The sequence below is a fragment of the Caenorhabditis elegans genome, chromosome III (genome assembly GCF_000002985.6).
Source record: "Caenorhabditis elegans chromosome III".
Taxonomy (NCBI): domain Eukaryota; kingdom Metazoa; phylum Nematoda; class Chromadorea; order Rhabditida; family Rhabditidae; genus Caenorhabditis; species Caenorhabditis elegans.
Window position 1 is genome coordinate 795,128 of NC_003281.10, and position 20,761 is coordinate 815,888.

Sequence of the window (20,761 nt, forward strand, 5' to 3'; positions counted from 1 at the left end):
AATTGTAGCAGATGGATCCAGTAGAAGCAGGTGATTGGATAGCCGGTCGGCCACTTCAACTTGTCTTCCTGTCGGGATTAAATCCAGTGAATAAGCCAGCTCACAACAGTATCGTCAATGTCTTCCGGTACATTGAAACATGAAGAACTTCCTCAAACGCCAAAAATAATTTAGAAACCGCACAGCCGACAAACCACCACTTCATATTCGCGTAGTTTCCGGAGAATTGGATATTCCACCGAAACGGGAGACTGGGTCAGGAAAAGGTGCCAGAAACTGACAAAATATCGATTAAAAACGTCGATTTTCCAGGAATTCTCCGCCGTGAGTGGCCTCAAAAGTATCTGGATAAGGTACCGGCACTGATTGTCGTGTTCATTGATTTAGAATGGGATCATCCATCTTGGGAAGAGAAGAAGACTGAAGCAGAGAGCAAAGTTGCAAGTATAAGAGGATCGCTGCGTCATGGGACGAAAATTGCGCTCGTTTTGATTCAGCAAAAGTGAGGAAATGCTGAAAAAAAACGGTCATTTCCATGAAATTTCCGTAAAAAGTGACTAAATATGCCGATTTCCGTGTTATTTTTTCATGAAAAATGGTGATTTGATTGTAATTTTCCATTAAAAACTACAGAAACTGGCAATTTTCGTAGAATTTTGTGGAAAAATGACCGAAAAGGGTGATTTTCGTGTAATTTTCCTGTAAATACGCCCGAAAAAGCTGAGCATGACTATTTCCATGCGATTTTTCATAAAAATGACTAAAAGTTTTGATTTTATTGTAGTTTTCAATTAAAATGACAGGAAATTGCAATTTTCATAGAATTTCGTTGAAAAATGACAAAAATTTCCATTTTTCATGCGAATTTTTCATGAAAACTGACTAAAGTTGCTTTTTTCTGTGAATTTTTCTGTAAAAACGCCCGAAAAAGCTTTTTTAATGAAAAATTTCTAAAAAGTGTGATTTGTTTATAATTTTGTTAGAAAAACCACAAAAAAAAATCGAAATTTTCAAAAAAACTTTTTTTTTTGAAAAAAGCTTGAGAGCTAGAAATCAAAAAGAAATTATAGAAAAGCTGCGAAGAAACTCTTTTTAAAAAATTAAATTGTTCACAAAAAAAATCACAGAAAGCTGTGAGAAATCCCTTAATTTCAACAATTTTCCAGATCAACAAGCATCAGTGACAATCTGGCAGCAGACAGAGCTCACGAACTTTGCCAAGCATGTTCCCTCTCGTCAAAACAACTTTTCATACTTCCCGCGGACAATTTATTGGCTCCGAATACCACAAATCTGCAGAATTTCGCGTTAAAACTCGAGCTAGCATTCCATGAACTGTGCCAAGCATTCTATCAACAAAGATTGAAAACTATTCGATCTAGAAATATTCCGAATAACTCGCCGGCGTTAGTCGTACGACAACAATTCAAATTGGCGTTTCTGTCAGAACTCAGACAGGATACTCATACAGCATTGAGAAATTATCGATTGGCTTATGATCAATGTCGGGATACAGTTGAACAATGGGATGGAGTCGATGTTTTTGAGTGGAGAAGTGTTGTTGGATTGCTTAATTATAAGGTACAGCAGGGATTGCTGAAAACCAAGAATTCCGTTATTAGTACTAGGGGTGTCCGATTGCCGGAAATTTTGAAAACCGGCAATGGCCGAAATTGCCGATTGACGCAAATATAAATTTGATACTTTTTGTAGTTTTAGGAGCTTAAACATGCATTTTACTGAACAATGTTCTCTTTTTAAGCTCAAAATGGCTTAATCCTTTAAGGGTTGCAAAAGGTGAAATTTTTTCAAATTCCGATTTATATTTATTTTCGAAAATTGCCGCGCACCCCTGAGCTGAATTCAGTGTATTTTTTCGAAACTTTGAACCCATTTTGGGTTTATTCGTTCAAAATCGTCCGAACCGTTAATTCTCGTTCAAAAAATCACATCAACAACAAAATATATGCTTTAAATAAAACATAACATAATTATTATTATTTTAATTGCAATTAAATTTTCAGATGTGCGAATTATGTTTCCTCCACAGTACGGCACTCGAAGCAATCAATCAAATGCGACGTCACACGACAGTATTCTTCTCTTCATCACCGGGAATCTATCCAACACCACATCTTGCTTCAATTGAACTTTTGCTCTGGAAATCCAAGCAATGTTATCAATTTGCACATTTATTCGAGAGATCAGTTGCCGGCGGACTATCGGCACTTGCCACTTTGAATCCTGGAACACATTTGGATCAAGCTGCTAGTATTTATTCCGCTGCGAATACTGAAATTGCTGCGTTGAAGAGAAGTGAGGTTTAGCACGAATTGTTGATACTTCTGAAAAGATGTACCAAATTTTAGTTCTAATTTGAAATTTTTATAATGGTGAAGCCTTTAAAAATATAAAATTTTGAAAAATGTGTTTTTATTCTACTAAACGGAAATTTACAAAATCAGACAATCAATTACCGTTCGCCACATTTTTTTGTCAACAAATTCCGCAAATTGTCAATTTGCCGATTTGCCGGATATCAGATTTGCCGGAAATGTTTAGAGGGATTTTTTAAAAAGACGGAAACACTTAAAACTGTGCCTTTTTGAAATTGTTTTCCCGTTTATTTTCTAATTTCCAGATGCTCCACAAAATGTGCCATACCCATCCCCAGATCCATTGGCAAACTCTTCCAGTACTGTATTTTTCGGCCAACGTCCATGGAGAATAAATCATGAAGGATTGGCAACTGCAGAAGTTGAAGCTGCTGCAGTTACAGCAATTATTCAAAGGCTTGTAGTCAATCATGAAGGTGTAATTTCATTGTTATCAGCTGCATTGGCTCAATATCAGAAATATGGATGTTTGAGAATGAAGAAGAAGGTTATGATGGAGGTAATTACAGTTTGAATCATTTTCCGGCAAATCGGCAAACCGGCAATCTGGTTTTGCACATTCTTTTGGAAGTTTTAATTTCAATTTTTGAGCGGCAAAATTGCACGCATCCTGGCAATTTGCCGAAAATGAAAAATTCCGGCAAACCGACAAGTTGCCTGAATTAAAAAGTTCCGGCAAATCGACAAACCGGTAATTCCCACCTACACCTGTTTTGATACGGCAAATTGTTGTCAAAGGCAAAAATATGTACTGTAATTCTATTAGGACTGTAATTTTATTGTTCTGATATTTCCAAATTCTATGAAATTCCAGATGGCTAACACATGCTACGCAAACAACGAAATCCAGCGGGCTCTGCGGTTCTGGGGACTCGTAGTAAAAGATAATGCTCTACCGTACTCTATTCGTAAGGATATGATGCATCGTGCCACGTGGGCCGCCTACGCAATCACCAGTATTCAAGACTACGCAGTATGCTGTATGCAGTTAATGTGTCCCGCATATTCAGAAGTTCTTCCCTCGGATTGTGTTAAAGGCCTTTTAGATGTTCTCGACGGAAAACCACCTGGATCACCGTTTCCAAACGATGATATCTCACAAGAGCAGGTAAATCCCCACCCGGAAACCGGATATTAAAACACAATAAATGCGCATTCTTTTGTGTTTGTTATCCAAAAATAATTTTCAATATCCGGCGCTGTACTGGCTATCCGGCTATTAAGCACAATGCACATATATGTGCATAAACAACCTTGTCCACTCCTGCAAGAGAACAAAAGTTCGGAACACTAGAGATCAGACTACAAGTATACTGAATTTAATAAGAAACTAGAATTTTCTCCCAACAAAGGACCATAAGTGCCAAAATTAGGTTCTTAAAAGGGAGAGTAGAGTTTCTGGGTATTTTGCTTAAATAGACTAAAACTGGAACAAAACCACTAAAATTCATAATGAGACTTGACGAAAAAAATTTCAAAAATTTTTTATGGCGGGTAAAAATTTCGAAAAAAGGCAAATTTTTTGCTTAATCTGAAATTTCGCCCACTTTTCTTTATGGTAGCCATTGGAATTTATCTTTTCTGAAATTATCACCCTTTAATCCATATTGTAGTAATTTATCTGTTGTAAATTCCTTGATTGAGACACACTTTGAGTTGATAAGAATCCAATTTTTTTGATAATTTTTGGATCAAAGCAATTAAAGTAAGTGTCTCAATCAAGGGATTTACAGGAGATAAAATGTCAAAGTATGGATTAAAAAGTGATAATTTCAGAAAAGTTTAATTCCAATGGCTGCGACAAAGAAAAGTTAGCGACATTTCAGATTAAGCAAAATGCAAAACGTGGCTCTTTTTTTTCGAAATTTTTGCGCGCCATAAAAGTTTTTGGGCATTTTTTGTGAAATCTAATTAGGAAATTCGGTCGCTTTGTTCCAGTTTTAGTCTATTTGAGCAAAATACTTACAAACTCTACTCCCCCTTTAAAAATACTGTTTATAATTTCTAGTATACTGTATGCTTTAAAAATTGTCAAATGTATCTAGTAATTATTAAATCTCCAGCTCCACACATACCAACTCCAATGGCAGCATGTGCTTCAAGAACACCCGGCATTTGTAGTTCAAGCCTCCAAAATCGCAGAACTATTCCTGGAAACGCGCGTCTCGTTTCTCGATCAACAAACCGTCGAGCAGGATTCAAAAGTGGCGGTTAGAGTCGAAATTGTGTCGAAGATCGAACAAGTCATACGGTATTTTTCATTGGAGCGCGCTTTTTGACACATTTTTTCATATGCTACTGTTAATAAAAATTCAACGAATATTTAAATTTCAATTATTGTGAAATTTTAAAAAAATTGAAATCTTCCAAAAAAAAAAGATAATGCTCAATTTATTATTTAGTGTTGAATTTTTTTAAATGAATATCGGTAATTCTAACTCATCAATTTGTATTTTGTCAAAATGGATGATTATAGATTTCGATAATAATTTTCGCTGAAAAATCGAAAAAAAAAAACATCGATTTTGTATTTCTTTTTTCCAGAAGGACACTAGTTTTTAATTGTTAAAATCGATTTTTTTTCTGCCAAAAAGTCGATGATTTCTAAATTTCGATAATACATTTTTTTTGTGGAAAAAAAATCTATAATTTTTTCAAAACGTCGATAATTTCGTATTAAAAAATCTAAAGTTTTTGATTTTTTTATTGCCAAATCTCGTGCCATTTTTCGATTTTTCAATGGTTTTCGGGGAAAAATCGAAAAAAATGTTCCGAAAATTAACTATAGAATGTGATCTTTTATCTAATTTTGTTTATATTGATGAAAAAAAAAAAAAATTTTCTAAAAAGAAAAACAATGGCCAAAATGTTGAGCTAATTTTAAAAAATCGGAAAACCGACACCTTTGATCTTGACACTTCGCTTTTTTTTGTTGAAAAGTCGATATTTTACTTTTTTTTTTTGACAAACCGATATATTATTTTCTTCAAATCCATAGTTATTGAAATCAGCCAAAAAAAGTGATTATTTTTAAATTCCATAACTTTTACAATTGGTTAAAAGTCGTTATCAAAAATCTATTCTCGTTATTCCAACAATAAAATTTCCAGATTAAATGATGTATCAGTTCATCTGAAAGCCAAAAAATTCCCACCAGACGCAAATCAGACTGCAAACGACGCGGATTGTCTGATCTACGATCCGATTCATTTGGGAAGTGTTGAAGTCAGCAAATCGAAACCCTTGCAACGTGTCGTCTTGTTGGATTTGAAGAACGCGAAACAAAATTGGATTGTTACAGTCACTAAAGTGACGTTGGATTTGGGAAACGCTATCAGAGGAAACATTGAATTTGATGAGAATGCACTGAATAGAAATTGCCACGTGGAGAATATTATCGGATTGGAGTTCTTGAAGTAATTGAATTTTCTTTAAAAATAAGGATATTACCGGAAAAAAAACCTATTTTTATTTTCCAGTAATTTTTTATTGGATTAAAAAATTTTAAATCTAGCATTTTCATTTCTATTTGGATAGTTTTTCGACAAGAAAATTAAATTAGGGTCAATAATTTAAAAAGTTTGAAAATTCGTTTTTTTTTTAATTTTCCAAAAAAAATTGAAAAAACAAAAATAAAATTTCCAGGAAAAAGCCCGAGTTGAAAAACTAACTTTCTTTTATTTTTTTTTGTTTAATATTTCTAATTTTTCGACTTTCGTGAAAGAAAACTGAAAATCCAAAAATTGTAATTTTACAAAATCGTTTTGCTCGAAAAAACAAACAGCAGAAAAATCACTGAAATTTGTAGAAATATCAAATTTAAAAATCTAATTTTTATTCCAGAATTGGGGTCGCAAAAACAAGTGTGAAACTGGAGAGTGTGGAGAAAGTTGACTGTCTGATTGGTGAAGTGACAAGCACCGAGCTAACAATTCGAAACACTTGCAAATCGTCGCCAATTCACGGTCTTCAGTTGGATTTCAAGAGGAAAGAGCAAAAGCATGCGGAAGCCGCCGCTGTGTTGTTCGTCGAGCAAGATGGTACCGAACTCAAGTCAGAATTCTCGAAAAGCGTTTGTGAGCAGTTGGGTGCTGGTGAGATGGTGAGATTTGTGGCTAATTTCAAATTTTATTTAAAAAATCTGTGAACGTGTGAAGCAGAAATACTGTATACAATGAGGGTTTCAATATCGGCAAATTGTCGGTTTGCCGATTTGCCGGAAATTTTCAGTTCCGACAAATTGCCGGTTTGCCGAAAATGTTTAGAACGAGAGATGTAGGAACATTTATAGGATATGAACAATTTTGCCGATTGAAATCGAAATTGTAAAATTTCGAAACAAAAAATTTTTCGCCAATTGCCGTTTTTCCGACAAATCGGCAATTTGGCGGTTTGCCGATTTGCCGGAAATTTATCTAATAAAGCAATATTAAATTCTACTACACCACCTTTAATTGAGTTCGGTGAAAAATTCCATTTCAATTTAACTAATAATCCCTGACATATGCTTTTCCACTGCTTCCTGCTCGAAATCATATCCGCCACATCAGAATGGTCCCCTTGGGATACCTACGTGTGTTGTTATTGACGCCTTTGATTCCAGGTAATCAGTTGACATTAGACTCTCTCTCACTCTCAATCGCTTCTTCCTCAAAATACGTGCTTCTGGCGTAAATAAGTAATATATGGTGTCAGTGTGCGTCAGGTGAACAGTCTCTGGAGACAAAACTGCTCTAACGAGTGATATAGTCAGCGGTTACGTCGGTGTTTTGTTGAAGTCGCATGTGATTTGTTAGCTAGAAAAGTGGATAGAAATAGAAATTTGAAAAATAATGTAGGTGATGGTGAAATGCTTATGAATCACTGACATTTTGAGATGTAATAATGCGTGATCTAATGTGTGACTTACTACGATTCTGATACGAAAATAGTTGAGTTAATAGTTCAACATGATATAAATGATTAATGGTCGGAATTTTGAAAGATTGAAAAATGCGGCTTCGGAAAATGCTTACAACACCGAAATATTTTTTTAAGAAAATGCCGAAAAAATGGAATATAATTAAACAATACATGCAAAATTGAAAATTTTCATATCTGAACACCATTAAGGTATTCGGCAGTTGAAAATTTTTGTCAATCGGATATTAATGTTCAAAAACTTTTTGAAATATTAATTATCATATTCGGCCGATTTGGCACCATAGGAGTAGTTTCTAACCCTTTCCCCACTGGAACTGATCCACCTTTAAAATTAACAAATTTCACACAGTTAGTCATTTTTTGATTAAAAAAGTCTGAACTTTTAAGATTTATTTCAACTTTAATCTTGACAGGGAAAAGTCATATGGATCTAATTTTGTTTGAAAAATTGCAATAAATTTATGGAAAACTAGTACAAAACTCTTGCAAATTTCACTTTCCATTCTAGGCCAAAATTCCTGTGATGTTCTCCGCACAACTTGTTGGCGACTACGTGCTCCAATTGGAACTATCCTACAAAATTTCGGAAGACGGGATCCTTGTGACAAAATCAACCATGCTCGAAGTCGGCGTTACCGCAAAAGAGCCGTTCACCGTAACCAGCACCGTCATGAATATGAATGGAATTCCAATGACATCGATTTTGAACAACTGTGATCATATCCTGAATGCAAGCATACAGTCAGCTGCTTCTATTGTTATCAGCTCAGTGGAGTTTTTGATGGCCGACGTTGTAACTCTCTGTGATACAATTAACGGTGGATCTGGCAAGAATTTGAACGGTACGAGAGTAGTTTAAACAAGCATGAATATAATAATTTCCAGATAAGGTGCATTCGGAGGAAGTGATCTGCTACTCGGCGGTAATCCGTGTTCTCGTGAAGGAAGATGAATCTGAAACACCTCTTGGAAGGATGTCTGTGGAGTGGAGAAGGTGAGAGTTCAGTCAACCCCCGGGATTTCTAATTATTATTAACAATTGTTGACACCTGTTTGGTATGATCTTCTGACAGCAATTTTTGGATTAAATGGTCAGAAGTGAAACTGCTTGATTTAAAATAATCAAAAAATAACGTAGTTTTCCAAGAAAAGGATCCAAGATTTTGCGAGCCCATAGTATTCTGAACTTTTCTGACGGCTTACAACATTCAACTGGTAATTTTCGGATTAGATAGTCAGAAGTTAGCGGCGTGTTGACCAGAAGTTGTGTTTGTAGTTGAAGGTGCGCGACGGAATGTAATTGGTTTTTATTTTCAAAACTATGGAATACAATTCCGGGAGTGTCCGTGCCTGGCACTGCTTGCATGGAAGTTTAATATTTGGAAAATAGGTAACTCTTCATCTCTCGAAGCAGAAAGTGTAAAAATGAGTTGTAATGGAATTTTTTATGGCCTATTTTGAGTTTGGCGCTACATTATGTTTTCAAACTAATTTTTCTTAAAATTCAAGTCGGAAACAGGTCATTTAATTTGGCTGCTACCCCACTTGAAAACACTTATTATGTTTTGATACAAATCATATTACCAATACTTATGCACCAAAAAAAGTGTTTTTCTTTTTGAAAACCACCATTGGCATAAAAGTGCTATTTTTTACAAGTAGGTCGTATACAAATATAACATATTTTGGTGGCCTGCCCACTTTTTCGGAACATAACTCCAAACGTTCGCGATACGACAAAGTTATTCAATCAGCTCCTAAAAACTGGGTCACAAACACAGGAAATTATTTTTTCTATAACAAAATACTGCTACAAACACACAAGGCAACTGATGTCATATATTACTCATGTTGGTCACAGCTATCTAAAATAGAAATTGAAACACAGCGTATAGCTTTAGCTGATACAATGATTTGGAGCCGAGTTGATCAAAATGATGTTATTCTAGTTGAAACAATGATGTGAGCCGAAGTACTGATGCCACAAATAGATAATAGAGATAGAATGCTTTTTAAAGGTGGAGTGCCGAAATCTGAGACTTTGCTTTTTTAGACCAAAAATGACTCAAAACTACCGAATGTAGTAATGAGACGTTATGAAAATTTCTCAAAAAAAGTTATGGCGGTTCAAAGTTTTTGGAAAAAGGCCCATTTTTCCACACGCTGCGACACCGAGAAGTTGGCAAAATTTTGATTTGAGCTGAAAATGGGTCTTTTTCCAAAAACTTTGAACCGCCATAACTTTTTTTTGAGGAATTTTCAAAACGTCTATTTACGAAATTCGGTAGTTTTATTGCCATTTTGGGTCTAAAACACAAAGTCTCAGATTTCGGTGCTCCACTTTTAAAGATGGGTTTTCCATTAAAAATACGAAACAAAAAGTCAGTGCAAGACTATTATAGACGAAATGCGGTATTAACAAAGTCCACAAGGAATACACAGCTCCCAGACATGTCATCTCAATTTTTTTTGGTGACAGTTATTTTGGAAGACGTTCAATGAAATTTATCATCTCTGATTTCGGATTTGCACACTTTATGTACTGAGAACTTCCGAATTTGAAATCAAACCCGTCTAGACACCATTTTGTCTACCACCGCCGATCGTTTGAGTATTTAAGCAGGCTAACGAGCTCTCTTCAACGCTCAGTGAAAATATTTCTACATGGAAATTGATACATTTTTCCTGCCAAAATTTATGAAATTTTCTACGCTTTATTCTACATTTAGTTCAGTAATGCTATAATATGCAAAAATAATGTTGTGGCCTATACACTTGCATTTTTGTATTATTCGACTTCAGAATAGTTCAAACTATAGTTTAATACGACTTCAGTTGCAGTTCTGTAAACTCAAACTGTAACACATCGCGCATTTCCGAGCTGACTCATCAACTTCTAAATTCGGATTTCTTTTCTTTCCAGAGAATCAATCACATGAGTTATTGTTTTTCAAAATAACTTTGTTATTTGTTAACAAGTTATTACCTCGAGTTTTGTAGTAGTCCCACTACTTCTGCGATGGATTTCGTGTGCAAACCGGCAGGAAATGATTAATCAGGTGTGATCGAAAACACGGATTACTGTAGCCGATGATTCTGGGAAGAGACATCGAAGATCGCGCAGAGAAATAGGACACAAAAGTTTTTCATGTTTCTGATCTACAAATATGGCAAATGAGAATATTATAGTCGTAGAATATAATTACAAAAAAGTTTGGGATTTCTAATAGGAGTCGTGCTGAACGATAAATATCCCCAGTACAACCACGCGTTTCTAGAGTATTTACGAAACTCCAGATTGAGAACAATCTTACAAGAAATGATATACAATAGAAACCACGTTGATGGGCAGGTTCAGAGCAGGTTCAGCCATGTTATCAGGTCCCTCGTCTAAAAATACTTTCCATACATTTTCAGCACATACCTCCGCAAGCAAACTGTTAAAAAATGATACAGAAATATTTAAAATTCTGTGCGAAACAATAGCTTGGAATGTAGTTTATATGCGGCTGGAGGGCTGAAACTTCACGCATATTTGAAATTTCTGCGTAAATTTGGTCAATCAGTTCAAAAAAAAAACTGCATATATTAGCTGAACTTCTCTGGAGCTTCTGAAATTTTTATTTTCGAAACCATCACCAGTGACTCTAATTCTTTCAGAGCTGTTCCGAATTCGTGTCCAGTGCGATCAGTGGCTCCATTGTGCAGAATTCCTGTTCTCGCATGCCCAATTTCGATTTCTTCCCACATCAAGACAAATCCAGCAATAGTCCGACAGCCGATTGAAATCTGTTTCGAACTCAAAAGCCATTCCAAAGAGGTAATATCATTGACCCCCCCCCCCCCCCCCCCCCATTATAAACAGACATTTTTCAATAAGACTATAATATTCTGAGTATGTCCGGTTGCACATACTCCCCCTTACTATATAGCAATTATTTCACTAGTTGTTTTCGATTATCAGTGTTTCCTACGTAGGCGAAGCTAATGTACAAATTGATTACGTAGCGATCTCCAGGGAGAAATTATGCAATCATCAGGTTCATTGAGTACGATATTATTGCAGGCCGTCGAAATCTCTACCAATTTCGACCTCAACGACGTGTTCATGTTCAGCGGAGAGAGAAAGGTATGAAAATATTCCCACAGAACATTAAAAACATTAAAATTGGATTCTTGGGAACTTGAAACTCTTTGAAAAAGTCTTCGAAATAGTATTGAAATGTCTTGAGATTAATAATTATCTCACTTGTTTTTCTTTTTCGGGTGTTTGAACTTTGGGGTTCGCATGACAATTATTTTTATAATTCGAAGTATGTTTTTGGGAATTGAAAAAAAAAACGCTTACAAGATATCTGGTAGATCAATCTGATCACTTGAACTAAAGTTAACAAAAAAATCAGCTTCACTGATAGTTAATATCTAGATGAATCCGTTTAAAGTCAATGTTAACGAAATGAAGCCTCTTAACCTGATTTTCTGAGTAGGTCTCGACACGATCTCCGGCATTTTGGATTCTATAAGAATTAAAGTTTCGGAAATTTCACATTCTAAAGTTTACAAATGCAGACAGAATTCATCACGAACATTATTTAATAATTTGTTTCAGGGGGTATTTTTTAAATTTGCCGTGCTCGGGAAATTTGCCGCACACACCTGCAGCATACGGCATCTTAAATATTAACATTAGCCTTTTTTTTTTTGGAAAACCCTCGAATTCCCGTTCCATCTTTTAATTTAGTGCTTATTGCTTGTCTTTTTTCTATTTAAAAAGTGCTACGCATATGTTCATCCTCTCTCCCCCCCCCCCCCCCCCCCATCATTTTTAAATATACCAGTTTATTTTCGGGACAACAATTGCCTTCTTCTTTTTCTTCTTCTTCGCAGAGTCGTCCAGACATCATTCGATAATTAATATCTGTTGGCACTAGGACACCCACGCACCACCACTTAATTATTGTTTGTGCCCGCGCGCTTGCACCAGAGCAACCACCAACGGACAGGTGCCAGATACAGGATTAAAATGTCTGAGCTGTTGAAGGGGTTTTTGAGAAATTTTTTGGGGGGGAGGGGGGACTTTTTCCAGTGTAAGAAGCGAATTTTATGAGTTCAAAGTTCAAAAAAAGCTAGTTGATTATTTTGTTCAAAATATTTCTTGAACGGCGTAAAGTAAATATTTTGTGTTGAAATATGTAAAATTTCTCAAAAATTACTTAAATTAGCATGAAAAATTTTTGATGAGGAAAAAAGTTACTTTTCAAAAAACCGAGTTTCTTTCCCCTTTAATTTATTATTGCAAATGTCCAAGGTGTTAGAGGTTGGTGGTCTTAGCTTAAGCGGATTAGGCTGTCTGGGCCGCACGTGGGTGAGGCGAAAATGTGGTAACCGGGCGACCGGGACCATACTAAACACAATGGAAATACGCAAGGGATCAAAGATCGAATTGAATGCTTTCAGGTGACAATGACAGTTTTACCGGGAGCCACGCGGCGAGTTACGGTGGTTGTGATGGCGTTGAGTGCTGGAAGACTCAATTTCCCAAAGATTTCCTTAAAGTGAGTTTTCCCATCAACTTTTTCTCTAGAAACTTGTAATTTTCCACACAGATCTCCACAAATTTCGGACCAAACACTTCAACAATCGCTTCGCACCCTACCCGCTGCCATTTTCGTCTTGGTGAGTTACTCCGAACACACACTTCCTGTGGGTCAAATCCGAGTCCGTGAAATGCCAAACAAATAAGTGAACTTCCGGAATTTCAGAATGAAAAAATTTCGACATTTTTTTCTGCCGTTTTCCTGTCGAAAAGAAGCAATGCGCGAATTGAAAATGTTTAGGAAAAGTTTTTGGTTCGGAAACCGCACCGGACGTTATTATAATGTATCCTTGTGATTCATAGAACCCGCGGAGACTTGTGGGCTTTTGGTTCTTCTCTTCGGAAAAGAAGAAAGTTCTAGGTCCACCCTCACACCGGAAATTGACTATGAGACTCTTGACATTAAGCCTTTACTGGAAATGATTAAGGGAAAAAAATGTTGATCTTTAGCTTACGATGTGACTTTCGAGTAGTTTCAATGAACTCTTAATCTTGGAACGGAATGGTACAAAGTAGTAACAAAGATTTTCAAACTTAAAGCGCACTCCCTTGAAAGAAAACTAGAACAAGTAGAAATAATGCTTTAGCCATTTTCCACCTGTTGTCTTTTTTCCTTTTCATGTTTGCCTGCATGATACATTTATCATTGCGCGATTTTCATCCGAGTTCAAGGTTTTTGGTTCTTGTTTGGAGGTTATGAAAAAAAACTAAATCGATATTGAATAAAAAGAAAACATTTTCGTTAGTGAGGAAATTACCGAATAATATGGAAGCTTCGGCAACTAAAGTGGAATAAGTAAATTTCTATAAAAAAAATGATCAGCTTTTTTTTGAAGTTGGAAATTGCGTTTTTCTAGAGTATTATTTTTTGCTTAAACGAGTAGCTTGTTCGATTAAAGTGCAAATATATAAATGGTTTTTGGAAAATAAGCTTTTACTTGTATCACACAAAAACAATATTAGAGTTGAATTCATCTGTTGTGTTTTCTTTTGCAAACTAACTCAAATTTTTTTGACTCCCTTCTAATATCTATGTTTCTTATTTAATTTGAGTAGAATCATTGACATGCTCACAAGACAGATTGACATTCAAAAAAGGGAAATTTAAATCAAGGCTATGAAGTTAGTTTTCGATATATGTTGTTCCTGAAATCTAGTGAAATCGGAACTTATTTACTCTTACTATGTCCCAAGTCGCAAACCTTAGAAAGTTCATATATCCGGTGCATTCAAGGAAGTGTGTGTTTGTTACAACTTTAATATTTAACTCAATTTTTTTTTGCAGCCGAAAGCAAAGGACTTGGCTCCACACCCATAAATCCTATTTTATTCTATGTATTATGATGATTTTAATTTGTTTACTCGAATTCCGTTAAATAAACTGGTCAGCTTTCAGCTTAAACGTTGTTCTTTTCAACCCGGAAAAATCAGAAACCAACCCGTCATCAGTGATAATTACTATTCTTGGCATAATCAGAAGATATTACGTGAGCACGCAAGCGTCCAATTAGGGTACGTACGTCAATGCGGATTCCCAATGGGAGTTCCACTACGTCGATGGAATAGGATCTAGTTTTACTTCCGTGCTTCTGATCAGAGATTTGCAAAACAATTTTCAGTGGAAAGTACCTATTTCTATAAAATTGTATATCAATAATTTTCAAACAAATCACACCTGTTCGATATGTACACCCAAAAGACAAATGTAGAGCCGAACAGGTGTGAACACTCAGTTTTATCGGTGTCTACTATTTCATAGAACTATCAACTATAAAAACTAAAACTATATATATATATTAAACATTGAGTTTACTGAAATGCCACACACCTCTGATTAAAATTAATAAAAGCGTATGGATTACAGTGCGTTTTTTCCACTTCTACGACTTTAAAGGGGGCGCATTTACGCGCGATGGTCTCGGCATTGGTCTCGCCACGCACCTCAAAAATCAATGGGTGGCGCGTGTCAAGACCGTCGCGCGTAAATACGCCCCCCTCCCCCCCTTAAAATCGTAGAAGTGAAAAAAAGCACTGTACGAAGAAAGAACAAAAAGGCCGTAAAAGCATTAAAAAACAGCGAAAACACTTATAAGACAAATAGTTTCCCTAGAATTCATAGCAAGGCTTATTTTTTTGCTAATTTAAGAACAATTAAAAATTAAATTATTTTACTAAAATTTTGAAGCACTGATAACTGTTAACTTTTAGCAACTTTATGGTTATGGAAAATTGTTTATTTTTATAAGAAATCGTTGGGTGAAGAATTTGAGATTAAGAAAGAAGAAAGTTCCATAAAAGTTTCAGTATATCCCAGCCAAAAAAATTCGTGAAAGCAATTTTTTGATTTTAAAGCTAAAGAAAAAAAAATTCAAGCTAGTAAGAATTGTCAAAATCAAATATAGCTCATTTAAAACCTCAAACGTTGCTTAAACGGGTCGATGCCCACTTTTAGATGAAGAACGTCCCCCGATGAAGAACGTCGGAATCCGGCACTTGAAGAGAAAAAGTCAAACATTTTTTTGGGTCGAAAGATCGGGGACGCCGGGGGGATCAAACCTCTTTTGCAGCGGGTCGACCACTTCGATATATTTAAAAGGCTGGCCTTACAATTAGGCCTGCAAGACCAGCTAGAAGTATTTCACGGATTTCAATAATTTCTTCTATCTTTTTGAAATTCATGTAAACACTTTTCAGATTTTTCAAATTTCAGATTTATGCCAACTCGGCAAAACGGCCTAACTTCATAGCATACTCTTGCAACTTCTTATCAACAATTAGGCATTTTAGCTTTTAAGCAAACTTTTGCAGCTTTTCAGACGACTTTTGCAATTTCTTAGCAGATGCAAAGCTAAATTTCGCTCACAATCCCGTTGGTTTTCGCAACTTCTTAACAGCTTTTTACAAAGTTATATAAATGTTTTTATTAAGTTGCAGGAGTTTGCTATGAAGTTGCGACGTTTTGCCGAGAAGTGTACCCTTTCAATTTTGAATTAGAGAATAAATTTTATTTTTAAGGAATTTACGGTGTTTTGAATGTTCTTACCTCAACAAATGTTAAACAATTGTTACATTTAATCAGAAGCTTGAATCATGTTTTATCAGACCAATTTTTTCTTTAATTATATGTTAGGCTGCTTATTGAGAAATCGAAATGTAAAAGAAACAAATCTGTAGTTTAATTTGACTAAATTCAACAAGATTTTAAGCTACTTTTAAAATGCGAACAACGACATTTTCGGCAATTTTCAAAATATTCAAAATGTTCTCAAACCATTATGTTGATAACATTAGGTTGATAATGGCAAGTGACCAGAATAAGTATTGAGTGTGTAGTAAAAAAATTCCGATCAGTCTACAATTGCAGATATTTAAAATAAGCGACTATCGGAACTTTTGGCGATTACTGAATTATCGAAAAAATCTGATACCCGAACAGCAATCGCCTTGTTAACTTAATGAAAATTGAATTAATGAGAAATTACAACTTTCAAGCAGACCTAGAATTATTCACAACGTTTTACTCCTGAAATATATTCGCACAGAATCTTTGAAAAGTACAAAAATTTGGAATAAATTTTCATGAACAGAAAACCTATTAGGGGCCAATTCCGCAAAATTTTCTGGAAGCTTCTTTTCTCTACGGTATAGATGAGTTACCACATGGATGTCCAATCGCTGCGCAGGCCACGCCCCTCTGAGATCTCAATATGGATATGAGAGCCCGCCTCATTATGGGCGGAGTTCAGAAGAATGGGATAAAAGGGGGGAATTCAGTAGTTTAAGCCCTCATTCAAAGTTTTTCTTTGGAAAAAACAACAACTTGTTCAAAGCTTTTTTATTTCTACATCTTCAACTTTTTTTCGACTGCCCGGTTCAGCCCGCTTGAAGTTCAGCCATGTTCATGGCATCTTCACTCCCGGTGTTTATCTTCCTTCTTTCCCTCCCACATGGTTTGACGTTCAACTGCACCAACTCAGGTGTTTGTATTGAAAAGATGAAGCAGCACCGAACAGAGTACCTTAAGGTGAGCATTATTTGATCCTGTAAGATCATTCAAGCTTATCCGGATTTGACGAAACTTTACTAGTCCACTAGTTTGTTTGATCACTGTGATTGTGTCTTACTTTAATGTTTCATTTTACATTCTTTAGAACGAAATTCTCGACCAGCTGAACATGAAAGAGGCACCAAAGGGATTGAAGCCAATGGACCCAGAAATGAAGTCAGTCTACCTGGAGATGTATAGGGACTTACTGGAGAAGGACGAGCAGGATATGGGCGTTGAAATGTCATTCTACACCGCCAAAGATCCAAGTTATGGAGAGAACCCGTCGCAGCTTGTTGCCAAGTTTGACGTCACAAATGATTTGGAAAGAAGCGATATTCTTCAGGTATCGTTTGGTTTTTTTTTAAAAAGAATCCTTTTATTAAATTTCAATTATCAAATTTCAGGCCACACTCACAGTATCAATTGAGATTCCTGCAAAGGATTCAGGGATGCTTCAAGATGTTCAAGTTCAAGTTTACGAGAAGAACGAGGATGGATCAATGGGAGAGATGGTCACTTCTGGAATTTTCGCTACAAAGGGATCCGAACGTATCAGCATTCAACTTCCAATTGATACTGTCAAAAGGTATGACGAGCAAACAAATTGCAGGCGACTAATTTTAAATATTCCAGTTGGTTCACAATTTCTCCGATCCAAGGTATCTTCGTCAAGGCAATGCTCGACGGGCGCAACGTTGCCCTTCATCCCCAACAGACCACTGCTGACGTTGACAACATGCGTCTTCAGCTCTCCACTCGTCCAAAGGGGTCCCGCAAACGCCGTTCTCATGCCAAACCGGTTTGCAATGCCGAAGCACAGTCCAAGGGGTGCTGCTTGTATGACCTCGAAATCGAATTCGAAAAGATCGGATGGGACTGGATCGTGGCCCCACCACGTTACAATGCCTACATGTGCCGCGGGGATTGCCACTATAACGCACACCACGTACGTTTCTTGTTGTCTCATAACGTTTCCAAAATGAAAAAATATTTCAGTTCAACTTGGCGGAAACCGGACACAGCAAGATCATGCGCGCAGCTCACAAAGTCTCCAATCCTGAGATCGGATACTGCTGCCATCCAACCGAGTACGACTACATCAAGCTGATCTATGTCAACCGCGACGGACGCGTCTCAATCGCCAATGTCAACGGAATGATCGCCAAGAAATGCGGTTGCTCATAAATTCCACTTCCGATTGTCACAAATGTTAAGTAGTCACCGATTTGTTTCTTCTTAATGAATCAAAATTCATGATTTCAACCCCGTAGTCACATATCCTCTCCTTAGTTGTAGATCCTTCCCTCCATCCCGTTCATCCTCAAATCACGAGGAGCTTCTCTTCTGTCGGTCTCCTTTCCCTCGATCTCATCCCAGAATGCTCGCCGAAATAATTATTTCCGAATCGTGTGTTCACCATTCACCATCCATCTGATATATCCTTTGTCAGCTCTCTCTTTTCGTACCTCGGATCCTTCCACTACCTCCTTCGACAAATGTTGTTCCCCTCCCGAAAGCAACAATGTGATAGGCAACGACTCCTTCTCCCATTTTTATGTGTGTCTGTGCGTGCGTAGTTGTGTTTTCTGAGATTCAATTTCAACAAACCACGCACTTTTTCATCATCATTGACAAGAATATGTTATAAAACACTGTGATTGAGGAATAAATTATTGAGTGCTGTTACACATTTTCTTTAGAGTTTTAAACTCTAAAAATGGCCACCAGAGGCGCCTCGAGCTTAATTTTTTACTTAAAAATTAAGAAAAAATGGGCAAAATACTTGCAAAAAACGTTCTGCAGCATTTTATATAGTTTTCTGAGAAATTGCTTGAACGGTAACAATGAGCTTTAAAGTTCTCATATTTACCACGGTTGTACGATTTAACAAAAATCTCCATACACTTGGTGTCAGGTCTGGACAGTTCTGTTGCCACTTTGCTAAACAAGACAACTGTTTTCATTGAATTTCATTCCTACAAATACGACAGTAAAGTTTATATTTCCCTGTTCTCTAGAACATGACATTAGAAACCATTCCCAACAATCGTTTGAAAAAGTTGCATTAGCAAGGAGAAGAATTTAATGTAAAGAGACAAGTAGATAAGGATCTTAAGTTGTTCGTTTAGTTCGTTTTTTCGGTGAATGATAGAATGAATACAAAAAGGTATTGAACTGTTCCGAAAAACTATTAGGAACTTCCCGAAATTAAGTTTTGAAAATAATCACAACTGATTTAACCATTTGGATTATCCAGTTGTTGAACCACATAATCACTTTTCTACTTGAAATCGTTGCCATGTTGCAAATCTAGATTGAGATTTAAATCTTCATTGGCTCCAGATTCTTGCCTCAAAAGATGTTTTGGAGAATGTTTGGTTCTTACCAAAAATTTTTGATTATGTACTAAAATGTAAAAAATGATTTTGATTTCCTATGATTTCCTATGACCTTTCAGTGTTTATTCTCAATTCGGATTGTTTAGCAAAAAAAAATTAGTTCCGGACAAGTCTGACACAAAACAATTTTATCACTGATCTGAAATTTGTCTCAACTTCTAATTGTAAGAAAAAGCTTGTGCGGTACATATTTGACTCCTGAGTAATATGGTTATACAGTTTTTGTTACTATCTTCCGAAAAACATCCCCCGCCGCACTATACATTCGGATACATGCGGCGACTTCATGAAAGCCCTAGTCTAATTGCGTTTTAATAAGAATTTATCCGGATGATCACTGTTTTATAAAGATTGCCAACTAAATTGATATTTTTTATAATTTTCACAAATAAGCGTACTGTATCAGCTCTAATTTGCCTCAAGAACTTGCACCACTATAAAAAATGAATTTCTCATGCGTCTAGAGCTCAAATTACGTTTCACTCATTCAGCCATGATTATATCAATGCAGATGTAGGCTACACGTTTAGTAGCTTCAGAGCAGCAGCAAGTCTATAAATACCCAAAAAAAATTGGAAAGCCTCTGAATCATTGTGTGTGTGTGAGTGAGCAAAAGTTCAGCTACAAAAATGGATTTTGATCTCTTGTTTTATGGCTTCAATTATCAACATTTTCAAATTTTAAATTATTTTTTCCCGAAATTTAAATTTTTCTGACTTTGAATTTTTGACTTTTTGGCGATTAAATGAAGCCATTTTTCGAAATATTTTTTTCTTGGCGAGAGAAAATAATTATATAGAGGAATGGTATAAAAAGTTCCAAATTTAAAGGGGGAGCTGGATGTTTTTCAAGAGAAAAGAGTACAGTAAGATTTTAATGAAAAATTTCTTTTCAGCTGGAGAAACTTAAAATTTTCTAAAAAACGGCACATTGCCGGAATTGAAAATTCCCGGCAAATCGGCAAATTGATTTTTGGAAATTTCTGAATTTCTACTTCAATTGGCAAAATTGAACGCGTCCTACAAATGTTCCTACATCTATTTTGAAAAGTAAGCAAATTCTATGAAAATATTGAAGAAAACGGGAAAAAATTTCAAAAAGGCAATCAAGTGTTTCCGTCTTATAAAAATTCCTCTAAACATTTCCGGCAAAGCTGATATTCGACGAAAGGCAATTTGGGAATACGCCAAAAATGAAAATTTCCGATAAATCGGCGAACCGCCAATTTGCCGATTTGCCGGATTTGTTGACAAAAAAATTGTCGAACGGCAATTGCCACCCACCGCCCACTGGCACTAATTTCAAATACTTTTCATAGCAAAATCCACCACAGGGACATTTCATAGTCAAAACAATAATTAAAATTAAAATTAAATGTTTTTTTTAAATTTTACTCTGA

At 36.0% G+C, this 20,761-nt stretch overlaps 2 protein-coding genes across 6 annotated transcripts; both read left to right on the forward strand.

Annotated features, from left to right (window-relative positions):
• Positions 1 to 8: 8 nt before the first annotated feature.
• On the forward strand, positions 9 to 14,310 carry trpp-11 (the record flags this gene model as incomplete). 5 transcript variants are annotated; one of them, NM_001322633.2, is made up of 17 exons in its annotated part: positions 9 to 127; positions 175 to 266; positions 313 to 502; positions 1,167 to 1,581; positions 2,025 to 2,316; positions 2,642 to 2,895; positions 3,211 to 3,504; positions 4,460 to 4,647; positions 5,507 to 5,812; positions 6,240 to 6,498; positions 7,828 to 8,161; positions 8,205 to 8,313; positions 10,980 to 11,139; positions 11,386 to 11,448; positions 12,777 to 12,874; positions 12,926 to 12,995; positions 14,201 to 14,309. In NM_001322633.2, 17 exons carry the CDS (start codon positions 12 to 14, stop codon positions 14,231 to 14,233), a joined length of 3,273 nt encoding a protein of 1,090 aa, NP_001309583.1. The 5 variants fall into 5 exon arrangements, with proteins under 5 accessions (NP_001309583.1, NP_497264.2, NP_001309584.1 ...); NM_064863.7 differs by lacking the exons at positions 9 to 127; positions 175 to 266; positions 313 to 502; positions 1,167 to 1,581 and having other exon boundaries at positions 14,201 to 14,233; NM_001322637.3 differs by lacking the exons at positions 9 to 127; positions 175 to 266; positions 313 to 502; ... (5 more) ...; positions 5,507 to 5,812; positions 6,240 to 6,498 and having other exon boundaries at positions 7,843 to 8,161; positions 14,201 to 14,233.
• Positions 14,311 to 16,716: 2,406 nt separating this feature from the next.
• Positions 16,717 to 18,646, forward strand: daf-7 (Dauer larva development regulatory growth factor daf-7). The gene is made up of 5 exons (NM_064864.6): positions 16,717 to 16,939; positions 17,067 to 17,306; positions 17,368 to 17,549; positions 17,597 to 17,909; positions 17,960 to 18,646. Exons 1-5 carry the CDS (start codon positions 16,811 to 16,813, stop codon positions 18,146 to 18,148), a joined length of 1,053 nt encoding a protein of 350 aa, NP_497265.1. The 5' UTR covers positions 16,717 to 16,810; the 3' UTR covers positions 18,149 to 18,646.
• The last annotated feature ends 2,115 nt before the right edge of the window (positions 18,647 to 20,761 follow it).